The 22549-nt window shown below is 35.6% G+C and overlaps 1 protein-coding gene across 2 annotated transcripts in view; it reads left to right on the top strand.

Moving 5' to 3' along the window:
* Positions 1-267: 267 nt before the first annotated feature.
* The window catches only part of LOC134382559 (cytochrome P450 2C19-like), a 46223-nt gene continuing 23941 nt past the window's right edge, over positions 268-22549 (top strand). Inside the window, exons 1-5 of one of the 2 annotated variants that reach the window (XM_063103216.1) lie at positions 268-435; positions 2134-2296; positions 2467-2616; positions 10980-11140; positions 12362-12538. In XM_063103216.1, the coding sequence (XP_062959286.1) occupies positions 268-435; positions 2134-2296; positions 2467-2616; positions 10980-11140; positions 12362-12538 (819 nt within the window). The remainder of the gene's footprint in view (positions 436-2133; positions 2297-2466; positions 2617-10979; positions 11141-12361; positions 12539-22549) is intronic. The other variant, XM_063103217.1, reaches the window with a different exon arrangement.

The following is a 22549-nucleotide window of genomic DNA, read 5'->3' as shown; positions in this document are numbered from 1 at the left end:
CTGTTTTCTTTTATTACCAATACCGGAGCTCCAGCCCACTGAAATTAAACAAGAATGTCCAGAGTAAGCACTGGAAAGAAACAACAAGATTTTAAAACATTCTATTTTTATATCTCATTGGGCCAAAGTCCACTCAGCAGCACATAAGTGGATGTAGCTTAGTGATTGCTTTATATGTCATAGAGGCACATACTGAATCAGCAGGAAGTGTTATAAAAAGCTTTGGATTGCAAGATCATAGTTGTCTTATCTGAAGAGAAGGCATCAATGGATCCATTGGTGGTCCTGGTGCTCTGTCTCTCCTGTTTGCTTATCCTTTCAGCCTGGAGACAGAGATCTGGGAGAGGGAAGCTCCCACCTGGCCCCACTCCGCTCCCAATTATTGGAAATATCCTACAGATAGATGTTAAGGACATCAGCAAATCTTTAAGCAATGTAAGTATGCTTTATGCTCCTTCAGTGGTTTGCAAAGAGTAAGTACATTGACCCCTACTTTAAAATAAATATATTTTTGGGAGCACATTATGGTAATAGATCATTGTAGTATGAAGTCTTAGGTAGGAGGAATGTCTGATTCTTCTTTAGATCAATTGCACAGTATGCTGGATTTAGGTTAAAATTTAGTACTGTACATTTCAATATCAATAAGGGTGTAAATATCTAATATTCTAATCACAAAAAAGTTAAATATTGGAGGAGATGGTTTGTTAATTAGCTTCATTTAATCATTCCCCGTTGTATTAAAAATCATAATACATTTTATACCTCGTAAATATGTCCTATAATTTTTCAATAGTGTATATAATAAAAATACATAATTGATCTTCGTAAAGCAAAATGCTCCCTATAAACATTGATGATTCTGTTGCCTATTTCAGTTTCTCTTTTTCAGAAATAGTGGAAGAAAGTAATGAATTTTGTGAGTAGAGAAACACTTAGGCCCTTGTGTGGAATAATTAAAGTAATAAAATGGCAAACACTGGGAGTGATGCTTCCCTTTGTTTTATAGCCATTTTCTGTAATTTCCTGCTGAAGGTAAATGGTAAGGGAAGCATGTGTTTGTGATTTGAGATTTCATTGAAAAGTCATCAGTTATAATTTCCTGTGTTTTATTCAGCATGGAAACTTTTTTTTCTTTTTTTCTCTTTTTTGTCTCTTCTATTTAAAAAATATTCATGGATACAAATCTAATTGTCACCCCTCCTGCCCATGATGTGAAGGACAGATTCATACTGGGGGCATACCCATTACCAGAAATTACTTTCGTAGCCCCTTGTCCCCACCCAGTTATCCCCCAATCTCCTTCCCCCTCCCCCCACTCCACTTTGTAGACCTAGTGGACATGGAAATTTTACTTCTCTGAAGAATCAATTTATTTTCTCTGATGTTGAGGTAATAGCTATAGGCTCAGGACCAGCATAAGTGAATGACTTGGTGGTATCAGAAGTTTTTTGGTTTCTGCACAAACCTGCTGTCTGTGTCCAAAATTGCTGGAGGATGTTAGAAATTGTTCTTCCGGGAGATGCTGGATGTCCTGGTGCTTCCCATGTGTTGCTCACTGTGTCTTTGCTGGTAATACCAGCAGGTCCCAAACTGGGATGGTTATTAGAATCACCTGGGGTGACTTTATAACTGAAGATTGCTAGTGTTTATCACAGGGCTACTGAGTGAAGATCCTGATGGTAAAACTGGATCCTGAAGCCATCAGGTGAGTAATGGTCTCAAGGTGAGCACATGGGGCTGATAAATTGCTCAGAATCAGAGTTTGAATTACGAGAGGATCAATTTTTGGTCTTCTGTGCATTAACTGTGGGGCACTGAAAATGAATTTAAAATTCTCTAACTTCAGCTTTTTGCCTTATAACAGGATACAGATACCTGCTGAATGTGTTGGTGTAAGGATTAATTGTAATCTGTTTACCAATTGCTTGAGCATTGTATGGCACATCACAGGTTATCTATAAGTGGCAGCTATAAAAATCACAGCCATATTTATACAAAAACGAGAAATATTTGAAGCTGTGTGTAGTAGAATAAAAGCATAGAGAATGAAATTACAATATGTCTGAATCCGGCACAATATATGAACCATATCATCACTTATTTCGCTATGATTTTCATCTCCTTTCCCAGTTCTCAAAAGTCTATGGCCCTGTGTTCACTGTTTATTTTGGTATGAATCCCACGGTCGTGTTGCATGGATATGAAGCAGTGAAGGAAGCCCTGATTGATATGGGAGAGGAGTTTTCTGGAAGAGGCAGTCACCCAGTGATTGACAGAATTAGTAAAGGACATGGTAGGTGTGCATGTGCCTGTGTCAGCATTGGTAATGGGGGTGGGAGAGCTGAAAACAGAGATGTAAAGAAATCCTCAGGCAGACCTTGGCCCAGACATGTGGCCGACAAGTGGCCATTTGCTCCTCCTTGCCTGGGATCTCCCTCCTAGTTTCTGCTCCCTGTCTGTTAGGAATCATCTTCAGCAATGGAAAGAGATGGAAAGAGACCCGGCGCTTCTCACTCATGACCCTGCGGAATTTGGGGATGGGAAAGAGGACCATTGAGGACCGTGTTCAAGAGGAAGCCCGCTGCCTTGTGGAGGAGCTGAGAAAAACCAATGGTGGGTGCCTCTTTATACTGTAGCACTCACCTTCACAGACTGCTCTGTCCTATAAGGACATTTCAGGGACAAACATTTCAGGGACAGCTAGATCTTTCATTATAGGCAGTGGCTCTCAGCCCTTCTGTGGAGGAGGGATGGTGTGAAGCAGAGAGCCAAGAGAGCTTTTGCATATCTGTGCTGTGTGTGTACAGGTAAGATTGTGCATAGAGTGTGGGTGAAAGGCCATTTAATCCTATATTCTCCTGAACTTTATTTGTTTGTTTTCAAATCAGAAATTATGAATATGGGTTTTGAGTTCATTTTCTGAAAGAGTTAAAAAGTGATGTTTTCTGCATATCATAAATATATATTACCTATTCCAGAACATTTTATCAGAGAATACTAGGCAGATAAACATGGTGGGAATGACTTTATCAGATCATCAGACCCTTGTTTTTTCTTTCTTTCTTTTTTTTCCTTTTTATTTCTTCTTTCTTTACATGAAACACAATTGATTATACATATTTTGGGAGTACAGAGTTGACCATCAGTATTTGTGTACAATATGTGATGATGAATTCAGGATAGTTGGCAAATTCGTCATTACAAAATGCGCTCATCTTTTATGTCCATTAACCAATTTCTCCCTGAGCCTCTCTCCTCCTACTTCTTCCCCTCCTCTATCTCTCATTCTGAAAGTTCCATTAGTGTGTTTGTTGTTTCTTTCTTTATTTATTATTTTAATTTTTTTAATATATTCTTTATTAGTTTTGAGTGTCTGGCCAGTACAAGGATTTGAACTCATTACCTTGGTGTTATGAGGCTACAGTCTAACCAACTGAGCTAAAGTTTACTTATTTTTTAGATCCCACTATGAGTGAGGATATGCAGTATTTCTATTTCTGTGCTGCCTTATTTCATTTAATGTTATCTTCTCCAAGTTCATCTGTGTTGCTACAAATGGCAGAATTTCATTCTTTGTATGGCAGAGTAGTATTCCATTGTGTGTATATACCACATTTTCCTTATCCAGTCATCCACTGATGGACATTTATGTTGGTTCCATACCTTGGCAATTGTAAATAGAGCTGCAATAAACACGGGAGTGCAGGTTTCCCTTCTACATGATGATTTCTGTTCGTTTGGTCATATACCCAGTAGTGGGACTGTTGGATTGTATTGTAGTTCTGTGTGTAATTCTTTGAGAAACCTCCATACTATTTTCCATAAAGTCTGTACTAACTTACAGTCCCATCAGCAGTGTAGAAGGCCCCATTTTCTCTGGATCCTCACCAGAATTGTCATTCTCTGTCTTTTTGATAATAGCCAGTTTAAGAAGGGTGAGATGATATTTTAGCGTGCTTTTATTTGCATTTCCTTGATGCTTAGTGATGAGCATTTTTCATGTACCCATAGGCCATTTGTTTGTGTTCCTTGGAGAAATATTTATTCAGCTCCTTTGCCCATTTTTTAAATTGGATTTTTTTTTTTTTTTTTTTTTACTGTTAAGTTGCTTGAATTCCTTGTGTATTCTAGGTAGTAAACCCCTTGTCACATGCATAGTTTGCAAATATTTTCTGCTATTCTGTAGGTTGTCTTTTCACTCAGTTGATTATGTCCTTTGCTGTGCAGAAGGTTTTTAGTTAGGTATAATATGGTTTGTTTGTTTATTTATTTTTTTGCCTGTGATTTTGAATCTTATTCATAAAGTATTTGCCCAGTCGTATGTCCTGATGAGTTTTCCCTAAGTTTCCTTCTAGTAGTTTTATAATTTCAGGTCTTATATCTATGCTTTTAATTCATTTTGAGTTGATTAATGTATATGGCATGAGGTATGGGTCTAATTTCATTATTCTACATACGGATATCCAGTTTTCCCAGCACCATTTAATGAAAAGGCTGTCCTTTCCCCAATGTATGTTCTCAGTCCCTTTATCAAAGATCGGTTGACTGAAATTTTGTGGAATAATTTCCAGATTCTCTATTCTGTTCCATTGGTCTATGTGTCTGTTTTAATGCCAGTACAGTGCTGTTTTGATTACAATCCCTTTGTAGTATAATTTGAACTCAGGTGGTGTAATGCCTCCAGCTTTATTTCTTTTGCTCAGGGTTGCTTTGCCTATTCAGGGTCTTTTGTTGTATGATATGAATGTTAGGACTGTCTTTTCTATTTCTGTGAAGAAAGTCATTGGTATTTTGATGAGGATTGAATTCAATCTGTAGATCATTTTGGTAGTATGGACTTTTTCATAGCATTAATTCTTCCAGTTCATTGTCCTTCTATCTTTTTGTGTCCTCTTTAACTTCTGTCAGCAGTGATTTGTTGTTCTCCTTGTAGAAATCTTTCACCTCCTTTTAAAAATTTACTTGTAAGCATTTTGTTTTATTTTATTTTTTGGTAGCAATAGTAAATGATCCTGCTTTCTTGATATCTTTTTCTGCTAGTTTGTTGTTGGCACATAAAAACACACCTGAGTTTTCCATGTTGATTTTATTTATTTTTTATTTTATTTATATTTTTATTGAAGCATAACTAATTATACATATATTTGGGCTACAGTGTTGACTACCATCACATGCGTACAACATATATCGATCAAATCAATATTGTTAATACATTCATTAATCTTTTTACTCCATACCCAATCTCTCTTCAACACCCCACACCCCCACTGCTAGGAACCACAGATTTGTTCTCTTATTCTGAAAGATCAATGTACTATTGTGTTCTTTCTTTCTTTCTTTTCTTTCTTTCTTTCTTTCTTTCTTTCTTTCTTTCTTTCTTTCTTTCTTTCTTTCTTTCTTTCTTTCTTTTTCTTTCTTTCTTTCTTTCTTTCTTTCTTTCTTTCTTTCTTTCTTTCTTTTTCTTTCTTTCCTCCCTCCCTCTTTTTCTCCTTCCTCCCTTCCTTCCTAGTACACACTTATGAGTGAAGATGTGCAGAATTTCTCATTCTGCACCTGGCTAATTTCACTTAAAATAATTCTTTCCAAGCTCATCCATGTTGCTGCAAATGGTAGAATTTCTTTTTTTTTTTTTTATGGCTGAGTGTTTGATTGTGTATATATACCAAATTTTCCTTATCCAGTTGTCTGCTGAAAGACATTTAGTTTGGTTCCATATTTTAGTTATAGTATATAGAGCTATAATGAATGTGGGAGTGCAGGTTTCCCTCTGACATGATGATTTCCATTCCTTTGGGCATATACCCAGAAGTGGGATGGCTGGATCATGCGGTAGATCTTTTTTTTTTTTCTTTAATATATTTATTTATATATTTATATTATTATTTTCCACATTCTATGATGCTGTTGCCGAGCAGTTGGTGAGAGGAGAAAACAGGAAGGAGGAAGGAAATAGTGTGAGAGAAAGAGGAAGGAGGGGGGCATGGTTGAGGCCCATGGTACCCCCCTCATTCCTACAGGGGATACCAGGGGGCTTCCAGCAGTGGCTCAGTTGTTGCTGAGCTGGATGAAGATGTCAGTGGGGTGTGTCTGAGGCTCTCTGCCCCACCCTGCCCCACTGCTCCAGCTTGGGAGCCTGGGGCATTTCTGGCTGTGGCTTGGTTGTAGAGGCTCGGCTGGTTGTGGGTGTAGGGGGGTTGTGGCTGAGGCCCCCGGCCCTCCTGCCCTCCCTGGCTTGGGACTCCAAGGGGCTCTCAGTACTTCTAGTGTTCTTTGGTGATGTGAGACCTTTACTAGATAATATCAAACTTTGTGTCTGGTCTGTGGGTGTTTTGTTTTTTTCTTTCAGTTCTCTGTTGGATTATTTGCTGTTCCCACCACTTAAACTCTGCACTGGAACTAATTTGTTGTCCTTTGCTTACCTCTAATATGGGGGAACTGGCACTTGAACCCTGTAGTTGAGCTACATTGCTGCTTTGCTGCTTATCCCCTAGGGAAGGCTGTTTGTGCACCTCAGGATTTAATTGTTGACCTTATATGTACTTAAAGGTCTTGTGAGTTCTGGTGCACCTGGGTTGTGTGAAAACTCTGGTGTGGACCTGAGACAGTTCAGTAAACTGCACTTCAGTTTGTATTGTACACCTGCAGCTCTGTATTCCTGACCAGTCTCCACAGAGTGGCCCTGCATTGATAGGGTGGCAGATCAGCTGTCCATGTTGTACCCCAATGTTCCCACAGTAGGTCCATCTACCCCACCTCCCACACTCCAAACACTTCCCGTGGGATGGGCCATGCACTGGTCCCTTGCAATGACTCACTGTCCTCAGAGTGGTGCCTCACTCCTTTGTGGGTCCGTGGAAATCCTGTTAGTGGTCTTGCTGGCCTAGGGGCCACCAAGGACCTCCTTTCCCCTGAAGCCAAGAAGCAAATTCATGCAAAGGGCACAGCAGTGGCTTTTTCCAGCTCTTTCTCCATGTGTTCACCAGCTTCAGCCTTGAAGACGCCAGGATTCAAAATGGTGGGAGTGATCCTTTCTTTCTCTCTTCTCTTGCCTTCATGAACTTGGTATGTATCTCCTCCTCTTCCCTGAGCTCTAGCAGCCCCAGCTTGGCTATCATTGCTTTTTAAAAGTTGTAAATTGGTTGATTTGTGGGAGAGAGTTACACTGGGGACTGTTTATTCTGCCATGTTGACCAGAAGCCCCTTATAGTTGTTCAATCTGTAGCTGTTTCAGAAATCTCCATACTGTATGTCAGTCTTACACCCTGCAATTTTATTGAATTCGTTTATCATCTCTAGGAGTTTTCTGGTAGAGTCTTCTGGTTTTTCTGTATGAAAGATAATGTTATCTGCAAACAGGGACAGTTTGGCTTTGTCTTTTCCAATTTGGATGCCCTTTATTTCTTTCTCTTGTCAGATGCTCTGGCTAGTACTTTCAATACTATGTTAAATAGGAATGGTGAGAGTGAACATCTTTGTCTTCTTCCTATTCTTAAAGGAAATGCTCCCAGTGTTTCCCCATTCAGAATGATTCTGTTGGTGGGTTTGTCATTTATGGCTTTCACTGTATTAAGATACTCTCCTATACCTAATCGGTTGAGAGTCTTTATCAAGAGGAGATGTTGAAGTTTGTCAAATACATTTTTTGCATCTATTGAGATGATCATATGGTTTTTGTCCTTAATTTTGTTGATGTGGTGTATCACGTTTATTGATTTTCATATGTTGAGACATCCTTACATCATGATGTATAATCTTTTTGATGTCCTGCTTTATTCTATTTCCTAATATTTTTTTGAGAAGTTTGTGTCAATGTTTATCAGGGATATTGGCCTGTAGATTTCTTTTTCTTTTTCTTTTCTTTTTTTCTGTTATATGTTTATCTGGTTTTGGTATCTGGGTAATGCTGGCTTTATAGAATGAGTTTGTGAGAATGGGATTTGTTTCAACTATTTGGAACAGTTTTAAAAGGCTTGGTATTAATTCTTCTTTAAGTACGTGGTAGAATTCAGCAGTGAAGCCATCTGGTCATGGGCTTTTCTTTGTTGGGAGACTGCTTTTTAGTGCTTCTATCTTGTGGCTTTTGTAAATGCACCTTATTTAAAAGATGTCTGCAATAGTTATTTCTCACTACTCACTACTTCCTTTATTGATTTATATATTTTTAGTACATCTATGCTATAGTATGATTCTATGATTCTATAAAATACACAAATATCAATTTATAAAATAATTTGTTTAACTAGAATTAAACTATCATTAATAAGCTCTTTAATTCTTTCTTCCCTAAGTGTAACTTTTTTCTGTATTCGTTTCACATATCATTTTCCTTTTGATTGTTGAATTTGTTAACAGAAGAACCATGTAATCAGCTAAAAAAAAAAAGGGAGACTTATTTTAAAGAAGAGAAACAATCTTTACAGAAAAGAAACAATCTGCAGAATGGGGAAGATGCATTCCAGGGAAAACTGATAATGTGATCTCTAAGAAGGGAGGGAAGAACTGTTTTTTTATGCCTTGTAGGGTCAGCTTTACATACCTATTCTGTGGGTTGGAGGAATTCTATGAATACTTATGAGAGAAGTTATGCACTTGCACAGTGAGTAAACATACATGTAACGTATGTCCCATGCTTACTTTGGGGAGGAGATTTAGTGTTAAAATGAGGTAGAATTCATCTCTGACATAAAGAGGTAACTGTAGAGTATGGAAGACACCTAGTGTCCAGTCTCTTAGATTGGCCAGAGTTAGTCTGGACTTTCAGCTCTTATAAGGAGAGGAATATCTGTAAGGCCAATTCTCTGTCCAATTGGAACTGTAGTGGGGAACCCATGAATGAGGGGAGGTTCATTGACTGGAACTAGGTGGACTATTTAAGGCCAGAGTAGAAATTTTCCAGCTGCAGTTGATTTGACAATATCTTCCAGTAGCTGGTTTCTGCTTGATTACAGGAGAGAGAAGCCTCATGACAGTTAGTAACACACACATATATGTTGTAAGCTTGGGAATGGGTGTTTAACCCCTCATCCTAATATGGCTGTTTGGTTCTGTTTAGTAGTTTTTAAGAGTCTTCTTAGCTACGGAGAGCCCATCTTTCTCTGTCTATAAGTGGTATGTGTTAACAGATTTGTGGTAATAAGTAATTTATGGTAATTCTTTTCCTCCCACTGTTGATTCTACTAAACTATGAGGTGCTTGTCATAATGAATCTGATTATCAGTTTGGATTTCAAATTCCTTTATTTGTAGAATCTCTCTTCCAAACAAATTTAAAGGAAAGACTGAAAAGTCAGATTTTACCTGTGAATGACTCACACATATATACACAACACACACGGTCCCCAAAACATCCCGAATTACTCTCCACTTCCTTAGCTGAAATAAAACTTTTTCTCAAAACTTAGAGCCCTGTAATATTTAAATAAGCCTGGCATTAAAGCAGCTAACTCAACAGTTTTCCTATTGCTCAAAGCCTTGCCATTTATTCAGAACACTTTGGATTAAAACTATCCTTATTTAGGGTCCATAGATGTAAATTTGGGAGGGCAGTACATATGAGGTTTATTGATCACTTATTACAACAACTTTAGTTTATAAATCTCTCAACAAAAAAATGAAAACTTTTTCTGTAATTTAATTTCTTTACCTGTCACAGGATGGATTTGGCCTGATAGTCAAATTTTATAATTTATTAATACATGCTATTCTATTCTGTTGATGGCTTTACAGAACAATATCTCAGAATTCACAAAAAGGAGGTTTTTTCTTAATAAACTTAGAAAACAATAAATTTGGAGAATGATTGGAGGTGATGGATATTTACTTACTAAAGAAGGAAGGTTATTTAAAACAAACAAATAAATACAAAACTATTGAAATGAAAATTAAAAAGGCTCTATTTTACTTTTTTTGTTTGCCTTATCTGGGATTCATATTTGAAATAAAAATTTGTCATTTTAACTTTTTAAATAAACAAATCCATATAATACTTATTGTTCATTTATATGAGTTTTTCTTCTCATGTAACATGGATGCATTCTGCTTTTCACATTTGTATCTTCAAATATATGAATTCAACTATATAGTCTCTCTCTCTTTCGTTCATCTCTACTGGTTTAACACACAATTCTTTCACATTCATTATATATAAAAAGCTTCCAGGTCCCTTTCTATTCTTTTTCTATGTCTTTCAGTGCTTTATATTCTATAGACTTTGCAGACAGATGTGATTCACAACAAAAATTTGAATTATTAGGTTTTTAAAAAATATCTTTCATTCTTTCCAAAATGAGACACCTTGTGTTGCACAAGTGTAAGAAAAGGAAGTGGATGTGAATCGAGTATTTAAAATATCATGATTTAACTAGCTAGGTTGTAATGGCCAACTGATGTTTAAGGTAAGAGTAGTGTGTTGATTTTATGTGTGCTGAATTGTTCCTTTTGTCTTTTGTTTGTTTGTTTGTTTTTGTTTTTGTTTTCATATTAATGGAATTTGTAAGTAAGATGTTTAATAAAATTTCTAAATTACCTTTACCTGTTGTATTAATACATTTCTGTTGCTTATGACAGAATACTTGCAACTGGATAATTTATAAAGAAATAAAACTTATTTCTTACAGTTACAGATGTTGGGAAGTGCAGGGAACACATCTGGCAAATGGCCTGAACCAAGTGAGTGCTGACCTACTCAGTTGCTCTACTTATAAAGCCATCATAACCACAGCCTGACCACCCATTAAACCATCAATGGATTAATCCATACTTGAGAGTATGGTCCTCACAATCTCATCACTTCTTAAAAGCTCCACCTTACAATTACCATAATAGGGTTTCCCACCCTCTTAACACTGTTACAATAGAGATCAAATTTCCAATACACTAATCCTTGGGGACACTTTTGACCAATAGCACCTGTTAACAAAAACAAAGTATTTTACATGTGTATTTTAATGATATTTTAAAATTGTTTTCAATTTTTAGCCTCACCCTGTGATCCCACTTTTTTCTTGTGCTGTGCTACCTGCAATGTGATCTGCTCCATTATGTTCCAGAATCGTTTTGATTATAAAGATCAGAATTTTCTAAACTTGATGGAAAAAATCAGTGAAAACAACAAGTATCTGAGCTCTCCGTGGATGCAGGTAAGACCAAGATCCTTTCGTTTGGCACTTATGCTCTTTTTCCTGACAAGTCAAAAATTATACATACACTTATAAAAACCACTGTGAAGCCCTTGCTATAGAAACCATGGTCCTGCCCAGAGCATCATGGAATACCCACCTGGCAAAAATGGCTGAGCCCTTTATTTTACCCACAGGAAAATAATGCCCAAATACGGGGCCGGCTTGCAAGCCGTTTGCTCCCTGACTGGTGGTTTTTCTACTAAACATCGAAGCCATTTCCACAAACCACTTTATTAACTTTACTAGGATCCCCATGTCATTCAATGGACATCAAGGCCCTTTTTGAAGGCCTCCATGTCTCACAAGACTTGCAGTTCAATGAACACTTAGTGACCTCTTAGTCGTACTACTTGGCAGAAATATCCTGATTTAGGAAGAGAATATCTCCTTCAAGGAGGGAGAATATTGGAGACCATAGAACCTCCCAGGAAACACTGAGTAGGGTAGGGGTGTTTTATGCTTCAGCTGGGATCCTAGCTGACAAGCTTACTGGGTTAGGAATGACAAAAAGATTGGTTTTATGTGCATGAACCATAAAGAAACATCTCAATTTTGCCTTGTGCTGGATTGGCATGTCCTTCACTCTGCCTCAATAATAATGATGTGATCTTGGAGAAGTCACTTAACTGCTCTGGTACACAGTTGGTTTTCAAGTTATCTTCTACACCCTTCCAATTCTCAAATACTACTTCCATTTCTGAGGCTGCTTGATAGAAATTAAAAGTGTGGGGACTAGTTTTGTGCTCTAATTCAGGTTGCCCAAACTCCCCTAACCTCTGTTGTCATCTACAAAAAAAGTGAATCATAGTAAATCATGCCATCTTGTATTTCAAGGTTGTAGGGAAGAATTAATGTATAAAGTGAGAGAATTCTTTTAAAGATGTTTTATACTATAAAAATAATGTCTGAGTCTAGGAAATGATTATGGTCTTTGGTCCTCTGGTCATAATTTTCTCCCTCAAATTTTTCTATTAGCCTAGAGAATGACTATATATGTACAATGAAAATTTCCCCTTCTAGATGGATGCCTTATTCTATTCATAATTGTAAATATATCTCTAAACAGAGTTTGATACTTGATATTTGTGTGTGTGTATGTATGTGTGTGTGTGTTTGTGTAGGAAGGTATTTATTAAATGTTTTTTTTTTTATTTAATAAATTATCATTTTCTCCTTTAGATCTGCAATAATTTCCCTTTTCTCATTAATTATGTACCGGGGCTTATGAACAAATTCTTTAAAAATACGGCATATGTGAAAAATTATATTTTGGAGAGAGTAAAAGAACACCAAGAATCACTAGATATTCACAATCCTCGGGACTTTGTTGATTGTTTCCTGATCAAAATGGAGCAGGTAAAATGTCAACAAGAACTCAGTCATTCCATTGCTTGTGCATTTCATGGTTCATTGAATAGTTCTGTATATACTTGGGATGTTTAAATGGTCAGGTCAGTAATATTTGACAGGCATTTTAAGTAACTATTGTAGGCATGAACCTGCACTAAGCATCATGGAAAATATAAAGTTAAATTGTTAAATAACTGCAATACTTTGACCCTGCTATTTAGAAAAAATTTATCAACTTTAGGAGAAACAGAATGCACACTGTAGGAGAAATGAAAATGATTACAAAAAAGTTAGAAAATACAAAATATCCTGCCATAATAAAAGATGGACAATACACAGTATAAGGGAGAATGAAAAAAAAAATGTTTTAACCTAGGTGGGCTTCCGACAGGTCCAGCGGATTGAAATAGACCTTAAATTATTTGCATTCAGGGACAAGGGAGAAAATGCTCAACATCATTAGTCTTCAGGGAAATACAAATCAAAATCACATTGAGATCGCATCTTACCCCTGCTAGACTGGCTATTATCAAAAGGACAGAATAGCAAATGCTGGTGAGAAAGTGGAGAAAAGGAAACTCTTCTACTCTGTTGTTGGGACTGTAAATTAGTAAGATTGGTTTTAATTCTTTTTAATCATTTTGGAAGAATTCACCAGTGAAGTCATCTCGTTCTGGATTTTTCTTTTTTGAACATTTTGATTACTAATTGAATATCTTTGTTATAGGTGTGTTCACATTTTATATTTCACCAGAGTCACTTTAATAATTTATGTGTATTTAGGAAAATTTTTATTTATCTAGAATATCTAATTTGTTGATGTATAATTATTCATAGTATTCTCTTATAATGATTTTTATTTCTGTAAAATCAGCTGTAATACCAGTGCTTTCATTTCTGATTTTAGTTATCTCCTTCTTTTCTCTTTCATTTTATTTAGTCAGTGTAGCTTATGGTTTGTCAATTTTATTGATCTTTTCAAAGAACAAATATTTTGTTTTCTTTACTATTTTATTGTATTTATATTCTCTGGTATGTGTCCTCCTGTACTTGGATATTTTCACTTGACATAATGTCTTGTAAGTTTATCTATGTTGTTGAAAGTGACAGAATTTTATTATATTTTATGGCTGAATCATATTCCATTACATATATATATATACACACCACATTTTCTTTATACATTCATCCAGTGATAGGCTCTCTAGCTGTTTCCATATCTTGACTATTGGGAACAGTGCTGCAATAAACATGGGAGTACAGATATCTCTTTGTGATGTTGATTTCATTTCATTTAGATGTGCATTCAGCAGTGTAATTGTTGGATCATATGGTAGTTCTATTTTATTTTTGAGGAACTATCAGACCGTTTCCCATAATGGCTTTGTTGGTTTATAGTCCCACCAACAGTGTGAAAGAGTTTTCTTTTCTGCAGATCCTAGCCAGCACTTGTTATTTTTTGTCTTTTTGATAATAGCTATTCTAACTCAAGTGAGGCGATATTTCATTATGGTTTTGATTTCCATTTCCACAGTGATTAGTGATACTGAACTTTGTTTATATACCTATTAGCCATTTGCATATCTCCTTTGGGAAATATCTATTCAGGTCTTTTGCCCATTTTCAATTGGAATTTGTATCTTTTATTTTTTTTTTGCTATTGAGTTTCTCATATATTCTGGATATTAACTCCTTATCAGATGCATAGCTTGCAAATATTTTCACCAAATCTGTGTATTGTTTCTTTGCTTTGCTGATTTTTTTTCTGTGCAGAATTTTTTAGTTTGATATAACCTCATTTGTCTACTTTTGGGGGTTTTTTTGGCTGTCCTTTTGAAGTCTTATCCAAAAAAATCGTTGTCCAGACAAATATCATAAAGCTTTTCGTTTATGTTTTCTTCTAGTAGTTTCATAGTTTCAGTTCTTCCATTTAAGTCTTTAGTATATTTTGAGTTGATTTTTGTATACAATGAGAAATATGGGTCTAATTTCATTCCTCTTCATGCAGATATCTAATTTTTCCAGCACAAGTTCTTGAAGAGACTGTCCTTTTTCCTTCTGTGTTTTTGTTATTTTTGTCAATAATCAGTTGGATTTAAATAAATTGATTTATTTGGGGCGTTTCTGTTCTATTCCTTTGGTCTTGTGTCTGTTTTCATGCCTGTTGCTGGATGTTCTGATTGTTATAGCTTTGTAGTATATGAAGATACTTCAAAAAGTGTGTGGAAAAATGTAATTAAAGGATAAAATGCAAAATTAAAAAGATAAAAATGTAATTAAAAGATCTTTCCATGAACTTTTGAAGATCTTTCTATTTTGAAGTTAGGTATTATGTTGCCTTCAGCTTTCTTCATTTTGTTCAGCATTGCCTCAGCTATTCAGGATCTTTTGTACTATCATTTGAAATTTAGATGTTTTTTTCAATTTCTGTGAAAAATGTCATTAGCATTTTGATAGGAATTGCAGTTATTCTTTAGATTTTGGGGGAGGGGATATGGTCATTTTAACAATATTAATTCTTCCAATCAATGAACATGGAATGTGTCTCCATTTTTTGTGCCCTCTTCAATGTTTTTCATCAGTATTTTATCATTTTCCTTATAGAGATATTTTACCTAAAATTAGGTATTTTATTTATTTCTGTAGCTTTTGTTAATAGGATTGTTTTCTTGATTTGTTTCTCAGATAGTTTGCCACAGGTATATAGTTTGGTTAATGGACACAAGTAATGACTACAATTTGCAGTGAAGAATTTGCTAATTATACTCATTTGATCATCACATATTGATCATGAATACTTATAGTCAATTCTTTACCCCATGAATATGAATAATAAATTATGTTTCAATAAAAAAAGCAACACTTAAACAAAAAATATTTTGCAACATTTCTAAATTTGTTTATTAGTTCTAATAGTTTTTTGGTGAAGCCGTTAAGCTTACTTTATATACGATCATTTTCTCTGCTAACAGGGACAATTTGACTTCTTTTCCAGAACATTATATATCCTGAAGAATGATCCAAATGCTGTCCAGAAAAATGTGTATTCTGAAGCTATTGCATGGATGGTCTGTAAATGTCTGCTAGGTCCATTAGGTCTAGAATATAATTTAACTCTGGTCTTTCTTAGTTGATATCTTGTCTGGATATTTTGTCCATTGCTGAAGGTGGGGTGTTGAAGTCCCCTACTATTATTGTATTGCAGCATCTCTATCTTTTTAGTTTTCTTAATATTTGCTATATATACTTAGCTGCTCTAATGTTGGGTGCATATATATTCCTTCTCTTTATTTTAACATTTACTTGAACATATTTGGCGTACTGTGTGTTGCTTCAATACAAGAATATACTGCACAATGTTTCACATAGGGTATTTAGCCTAGTTCTGTAATTATTAGTCCACTGATTCTTTGCCCTCTTCCCCCACCTCCAGTAACCATTATTATATTCTCTACTCCAATGAGAATCACTTTTTGAGTGATATCATATTGAATTTGTCTTTCTGTGATTTACTTATTTCACCTAACTTGATGGTTTCCAGTTCCATTAATGTTGCTGCAAATGATAGGATTTCATGTTTTTATAACTGAATAGTATTCCATTGTGTGTATATACCACATTTTTTTTTTAAACTCAGTCATCTATTGATGGATGCTGAGGTTGATTCTATCTTTTGGCTCTTGTGAATAGTGTTGTGATGAACACAGTAGTGTAGTTGTCTTTTTGGTTTATTGATTTCATTTTCTTTGGGTATATACCCAGTAGTGAGTAAATTTAGGAGTGAAAGACCTCTACATGGGAAACTATAAAACATTGGTAAAATAAACTGAAGAGGACACAAAGAAATGGAAAGATATATCATGTTCATGGATTGGAAGAATTAACATCATCAACAAAATCCCTATCAAAATACCAATGACATTTTTCACAGAAACATAAAAAATGATCTTAAAATTTGTGTGGAACCACAAGAGACCCCATAGAGCTATCCAAATCTTGAACCAAAAGGACAAAGTTGGAGGTGTCACACTTCCTGACTTTAAAATATACTATAAATCTATAGGAACTCAAACAGCATGATACTGGCATTAAAGCAGACATATTGACCAATGGAACAGCATAGAGAGCCCAGAAATAAACCCCAAAATTTGCAGACAACAGGTTTTAGTCAGAGGTGCTTAAAATATACACTGGGGAAAGAATAGCCTACTCAATAAATGGTGCTGGAACACTGGATATTCACATGTACAAGATTAAAATGGGACTCCTATATCTCACCATACATGCACCAAAAAAAAAAAACCTCAAAATGGATCAAATATACAAATTTAATATCTGAAACTATGAAACTACTAGAAAAATACATAGGGGAGACAGTATACAAAGTGGTAGTGGGCACTGCTTTTTTTGTGCAAGGCTACAAAGGCACATGAAACAAAAGCAAAAATAGTCAAATAGGACTACATCAAATAAAAAAGCTTCTGCAAAGCATGGGGTACTATCAACAAAGTGAGGAGTCAACCTACAGAATGATCAAAAGTGTTTGCAAACTACACATCACATAAGGTGCTAACATCTAGGATATATAAGGAACTCAAACAATGCAACAGCAAAAAACAAAACAAAAAACAAACTACTCAATTAAAAAATGGGCAAAGGACCTGAACAGACATTTCTCAAAAGTAGACATACAAATGGCCAACAAGCACATGAAAAATTCTCAGCATCACTAATCATCAGGGAAATGCAATTTAAAACCACCAAGACATAACATCTTGTCCAGTTATAGTGACTGTTTTCAATGAGGCAAAAATTTACAAATCATGTCAAGGATGTGGAGAAATAGGAACTCTCTTATATTGCTGGTGGGAATTGGCACAGTCATTGTGGAAAACAGTTTGGAGTTTCCTTCAGGTGTATACATATTTCTATTTGTTATATCCTCCTTCTGAATTGACCCCTTTATCATTATAGTATAATGGGCTTTGTCTTTTTTTTTTTTTTACATTTTTTACTAACTATCTATTTTATCTCACATAATTGTAGGTAGTCCTTCTCTTTTTTGGTTTCTATTTGAATGGAATATCTTTTTTACATCCCTTGACTTTCAGCCTATGCGTTTTCTCAACAGGTGAATGAGTCTGTTGTATGCAGCATATAAGTTGTTTTTTTTTTACTTTATCCATTCAGACACTCTATGTCTTCTAATTGGAGGATTTAATCCATTTACTTTCAAAACAATTATTGAAAACTGTGGACTTACTACTGACATTTTGTTACTTGTGTTTTCTTTGTACTGTAAATCCTTTTTCCTTTCCTTCCTCTTATTATATTTCTTTGTGGTTAAGTGATATTCTCTAGTAGTATGTTTGAATCATTTTGTGTTTTTATTTTTAGTGTATGCATTATAGGTTTATGTTTTGTGGTTACCAAGATACAAAAATATTCTATAGTTATAACAAATTATTTAAACTGTTAACAACTTAATTTTGATAGCAAAGAAAAAAAGAAACAAAAATATCTATACACTTTACTCTCCTCCACATTTTAAATTTTTGATGTCACAATTTATACATTTTTGTGTTGTCTATCTCTTAACAATTATTTTAGTTATTATTATTCTTAATAGTTTAATCTTTTTTAGTCTTTACACTAAAATATAATTGGTTTAAACACCATAATTTTAGTACTGGAGTATTCTGAATTTTTCTGCGTACTTCCTTATACCAGTGTATTTTATACTTTTAGAGGTAACATTAACATTCTTTTCTTTCAGTTTGAAAAGCTCCCTTTAGCACTTGTTGTAGGGCAATTCTGGCGTGATAAATTCCCTTAGGTTTTGTTTGTCTGGATAACTCTATATTTTCTTTAATTCCAAAAGTTAGCTTTGTTGGGTACACCATTCTTGAATAGCAGGTTTTCTCCTTGCGGCACTCTGAGTTTATCATCCAACTCCATCCTGACCTGCGACCTTTCTGCTGAGAAGACTGCTGCCAGGCGTGTTGGAATTGCCTTATGTGTTATTTGCTTCTTTTCCCTTGCTGCTCTGCTTTCAGAGCCTCTTTGTTTTTGGCCTATAAGAATTTAATTACAATACATCTTGGGGTAGTTTCTTGGGGGTTGAATATTATTGGTGAATGCTGGCATTCCTGTACCTGAATATTTATATCTTTCTCCAGGTTTTTCAAGTTCTCTCCTATTATTTCTTTGAACAGACTTCTACCCTTTTGTCTTTCTCTACTCTCTCCTGAACCCCAAAAAACCAATAACTTGCTGTTTTGATGCTATCCCATAGTCTCTTGTGCTTTCTTCTTTTTCTAAATTCTTTTTTTCTCCTCTGATTGCATACTTTCAAATAGCCTGTCTTTGAATTCACTGATTCCTTCTTCTGCTTGATCAATACTGCTGTTTATGTTCTCTATTGCATTTTTGTTTCATTATATGTAATTTTTAGCTCCAGAATTTGTTTGATTTTTTTTTGTTATTTCAATCTCTCTTTTACATTTCTCTGATAAATTTCTGAATTGCTTCACTGTGTTTTTTCAAATTTAATGGGTTTTCTTAACACAGTTCTTTTTTTTTTTTTTTTTTTAAATTGTATTTTGTCGATATACATTGTAGCTGATTAATGCTCCCCATCACCAAAACCTCCCTCCCTTCTCCCTCCCCCCTCCCCACAACCATGTCCTTTCTGTTTGTTTGTTGTATCAACTTCAAATAATTGTGGTTGTTATATCTTCTTCCCCCCCCCCGGTTTGTGTGTGTCCATACCTCTCACCGTATACTAAAATCAACTCAAAATGGATTAAGGATTTAAATATACACCCTGAGACAATAAAACTTCTTAAAGAAAACATAGGGGAAACACTTCAGGAAATAGGACTGGGCACAGACTTCATGAATACGACCCCAAAAGCACGGGCAACCAAAGGAAAAATAAACAAATGGGATTATATCAAACTAAAAAGCTTCTGCACAGCAAAAGAAACAATTAAAAGAGTTAAAAGACAACCAACAGAGTGGGAGAAAATATTTGCAAAATATACATCTGACAAAGGATTAATATCCAGAATATATAAGGAACTCAAACAACTTTACAAGAAGAAAACAAGCAACCCAATTAAAAAATGGGCAAAAGAGCTAAGTAGGCATTTCTCTAAGGAAGATATCCAAATGGCCAACAGACATATGAAAAAATGCTCAACATCACTCAGCATCCGGGAAATGCAAATCAAAACCACATTGAGATACCATCTAACCCCAGTTAGGATGGCTAAAATCCAAAAGACTATGAACGATAAATGCTGGCGAGGCTGCGGAGAAAAAGGAACTCTCATACATTGTTGGTGGGACTGCAAAATGGTGCAGCCTCTATGGAAAATGGTATGGAGGTTCCTTAAACAATTGCAAATAGATCTACCATACGACCCAGCCATCCCACTGTTGGGAATATACCCAGAGGAATGGAAATCATCAAGTCGAAGGTATACCTGTTCCCCAATGTTCATCGCAGCACTCTTTACAATAGCCAAGAGTTGGAACCAGCCCAAATGCCCATCATCAGATGAGTGGATACGGAAAATGTGGTACATCTACACAATGGAATACTACTCAGCTATAAAAACGAATGAAATACTGCCATTTGCAACAACATGGATGGACCTCGAGAGAATTATATTAAGTGAAACAAGTCAGGCACAGAAAGAGAAATACCATATGTTCTCACTTATTGGTGGGAGCTAAAAATTAATATATAAATTCACACACACACATACACACATAACACAGCTCTTTTGAATCCCTTGTTTGACAAATCTCACAACTTCATCTCTTTAGGGTCTGTCACTGGCAATTTGTTTTGTCCATTTGGTGAAGTCATAATCATCTGATTGTTGTTGATGCTCGTGTACATGTGTCTGTCTCTGTGCATTGAAGAGATAGGTATTTATTTCAGTCTTTTCTGCCTGACTTTCTTTGTGCTCATTCCTTCTTCATTGGGCTTGTTCTGAAATTTAAGCAAACTTGCTGTTTTCAGAGCCTTTTACTACTGCATCTGGTTCAGCTCTGCAGGGCGCCCTAAGCCTAGGTTTGCCATGATTCTTTCAAAGGCTCCCAATTTGGTGTGGCATCCTGTCCCAGAAGTACCTGGGGTAATTCCAAGGAAGTTACATGAGCTGTGTGGAAACCTGGCCAGGAACTTGAGGTGAGAATCCTATCCCTTTGGCCCATGTTGGAGAGCATTTCCCAGCAATATCCTACATTGGTGGGATAATTTCCTGACTTCAGCAAGAGGGGCTGGACCTGAGACTGGGTTCCCTCTGAGTGCACTCGGACATGAAGTTAGTGAGCCTGCCACAGTGGCCTAGATGTGCATGTTTCCCAGCATTTTCTTTTTTTTTCTTTTTTTTTTTTCGGATTTGTGGGACAGTTCCTTGTCTGTAGCAAGAGTGGCTGGAGCTAAGACTGGGCCCGTTCAGAATTCTCTATGGGATGAAGTGGGTGATCCCATCTTAGTGGCCCAGATGTGTGAGCTTCCTAACAGTTTCTACATGGGTGGGACAGTTACTGTGAGCACTTTAAATACAGCATTCCACTGATTTCTGGTCTCACTAGCTTCTGAAGAAAAATTAGCTTTTATTCGTATTGAGGATGCCTTGTATGTGATGATTCATTTCTCCCTTGATACATTTTAACACACTTTTTTTTTGGCTTTTGACAGTTTGGTGAAAATATGCCTTGGTATGAGTCCTTTTGGTTTATCACTTTTGGAGGTTATTGAGCTTCCTGAAAGTGTATATTTATGTTTTTCTTTTTAAAAATCAGATTTGGAAAGATTTCATCTGTTATCTCTCCAAATATTTTTCTACCCACTCCCTCCATTTTATCTCAACTGTTACTATTACACAATGAAAATCCATAGGTTCTTTCCACACTGTTTATTTTTCCTTATGCCATTTTCTTTCTGCTACTCAGACTGGATAATTTCTGTGGTCATGTCTTTATGCTTGCTGGTTGCGTTTTCCTCCATTTTTAAGTCTGCTGTTGAACTCTGCTGATTTTTTTTTTCTAGCTCCTATTGTATTTTTAGCTCCAGAATTTTCATTTTGTTGTTTTTAAAAATCTTTTTCTTATTATTGATATTCCCAACTTTTTGCTCTCCTTATTTTCTTTAGCTTTTTGTGCTTGGTTTTCTTCAGCTCTCTGAAGATATTTAAGATGTTTCCCATGAAGATTTTATCTAATAAGTCCAATGTTTGGGCTTCATCATTGATGATTTCTTTCAAATTCTATTTTTAGCTGTTAATAGGTACCTTTACTTGTTTCTTTATATGCTGTGTAATATTTCCTTGAGACATGTACATCTAATATTTAGTAGTGTGTTAACCCTGGAAATAAGATATTCCCCTATTCCTGCAATTGTTTTATTACTTGATGAAGGCTGCAGTCATCCATTTATTAGTTACTTTTCCAAATTCATTTCACAAAGACTTTATTTCTTGTCATGTGTGACTACTTGAATCTCTGTTCTGTTATCTCTGCAGTCAGTAGGTGTCTTTACAAAGATTTCCTTATTCCCTATATACAATTTTTTTAAAAAAAGAAAAAAGTCATTCTGTGTTTTGAAATCACTTCATCCAATGTGACTGAGGAAGTTGTTAGAGTCTATGGGGATTGAAAGAATAGCCTGTCTTTGTGCCATCTCACCAGCCATCAAAAGTCAAATCACTAGTTTTTCTTTTTTTTTTAATATTCACTGAATCAAAATTGATTACACAAATATTTGTGGTTCAACATTGAGATATGTTGATCAAATCAATATTACTGGCATATATATTGTTACAAATCATAATTATTCTTTATGACACTTGTCCAATATCTTCCCATTCCCCTCTCTTTCTCTCCCTCCCCCCCTAATTACCCTACATTTCTTCTCTCCTTCTGAAAGAATAATGGTTACTCTGTTCACTTGTTGCCTAGATGATCTGTCTAATGCTGAGAGGTGTGATTAGGTCCCCC

The sequence above is a fragment of the Cynocephalus volans genome, chromosome 7 (assembly GCF_027409185.1).
Source record: "Cynocephalus volans isolate mCynVol1 chromosome 7, mCynVol1.pri, whole genome shotgun sequence".
Classification (NCBI taxonomy): Eukaryota; Metazoa; Chordata; class Mammalia; order Dermoptera; family Cynocephalidae; genus Cynocephalus; species Cynocephalus volans.
The sequence above is the reverse complement of the archived record's forward strand: the minus strand, read 5'-3'. Positions and strand labels throughout refer to the sequence as shown.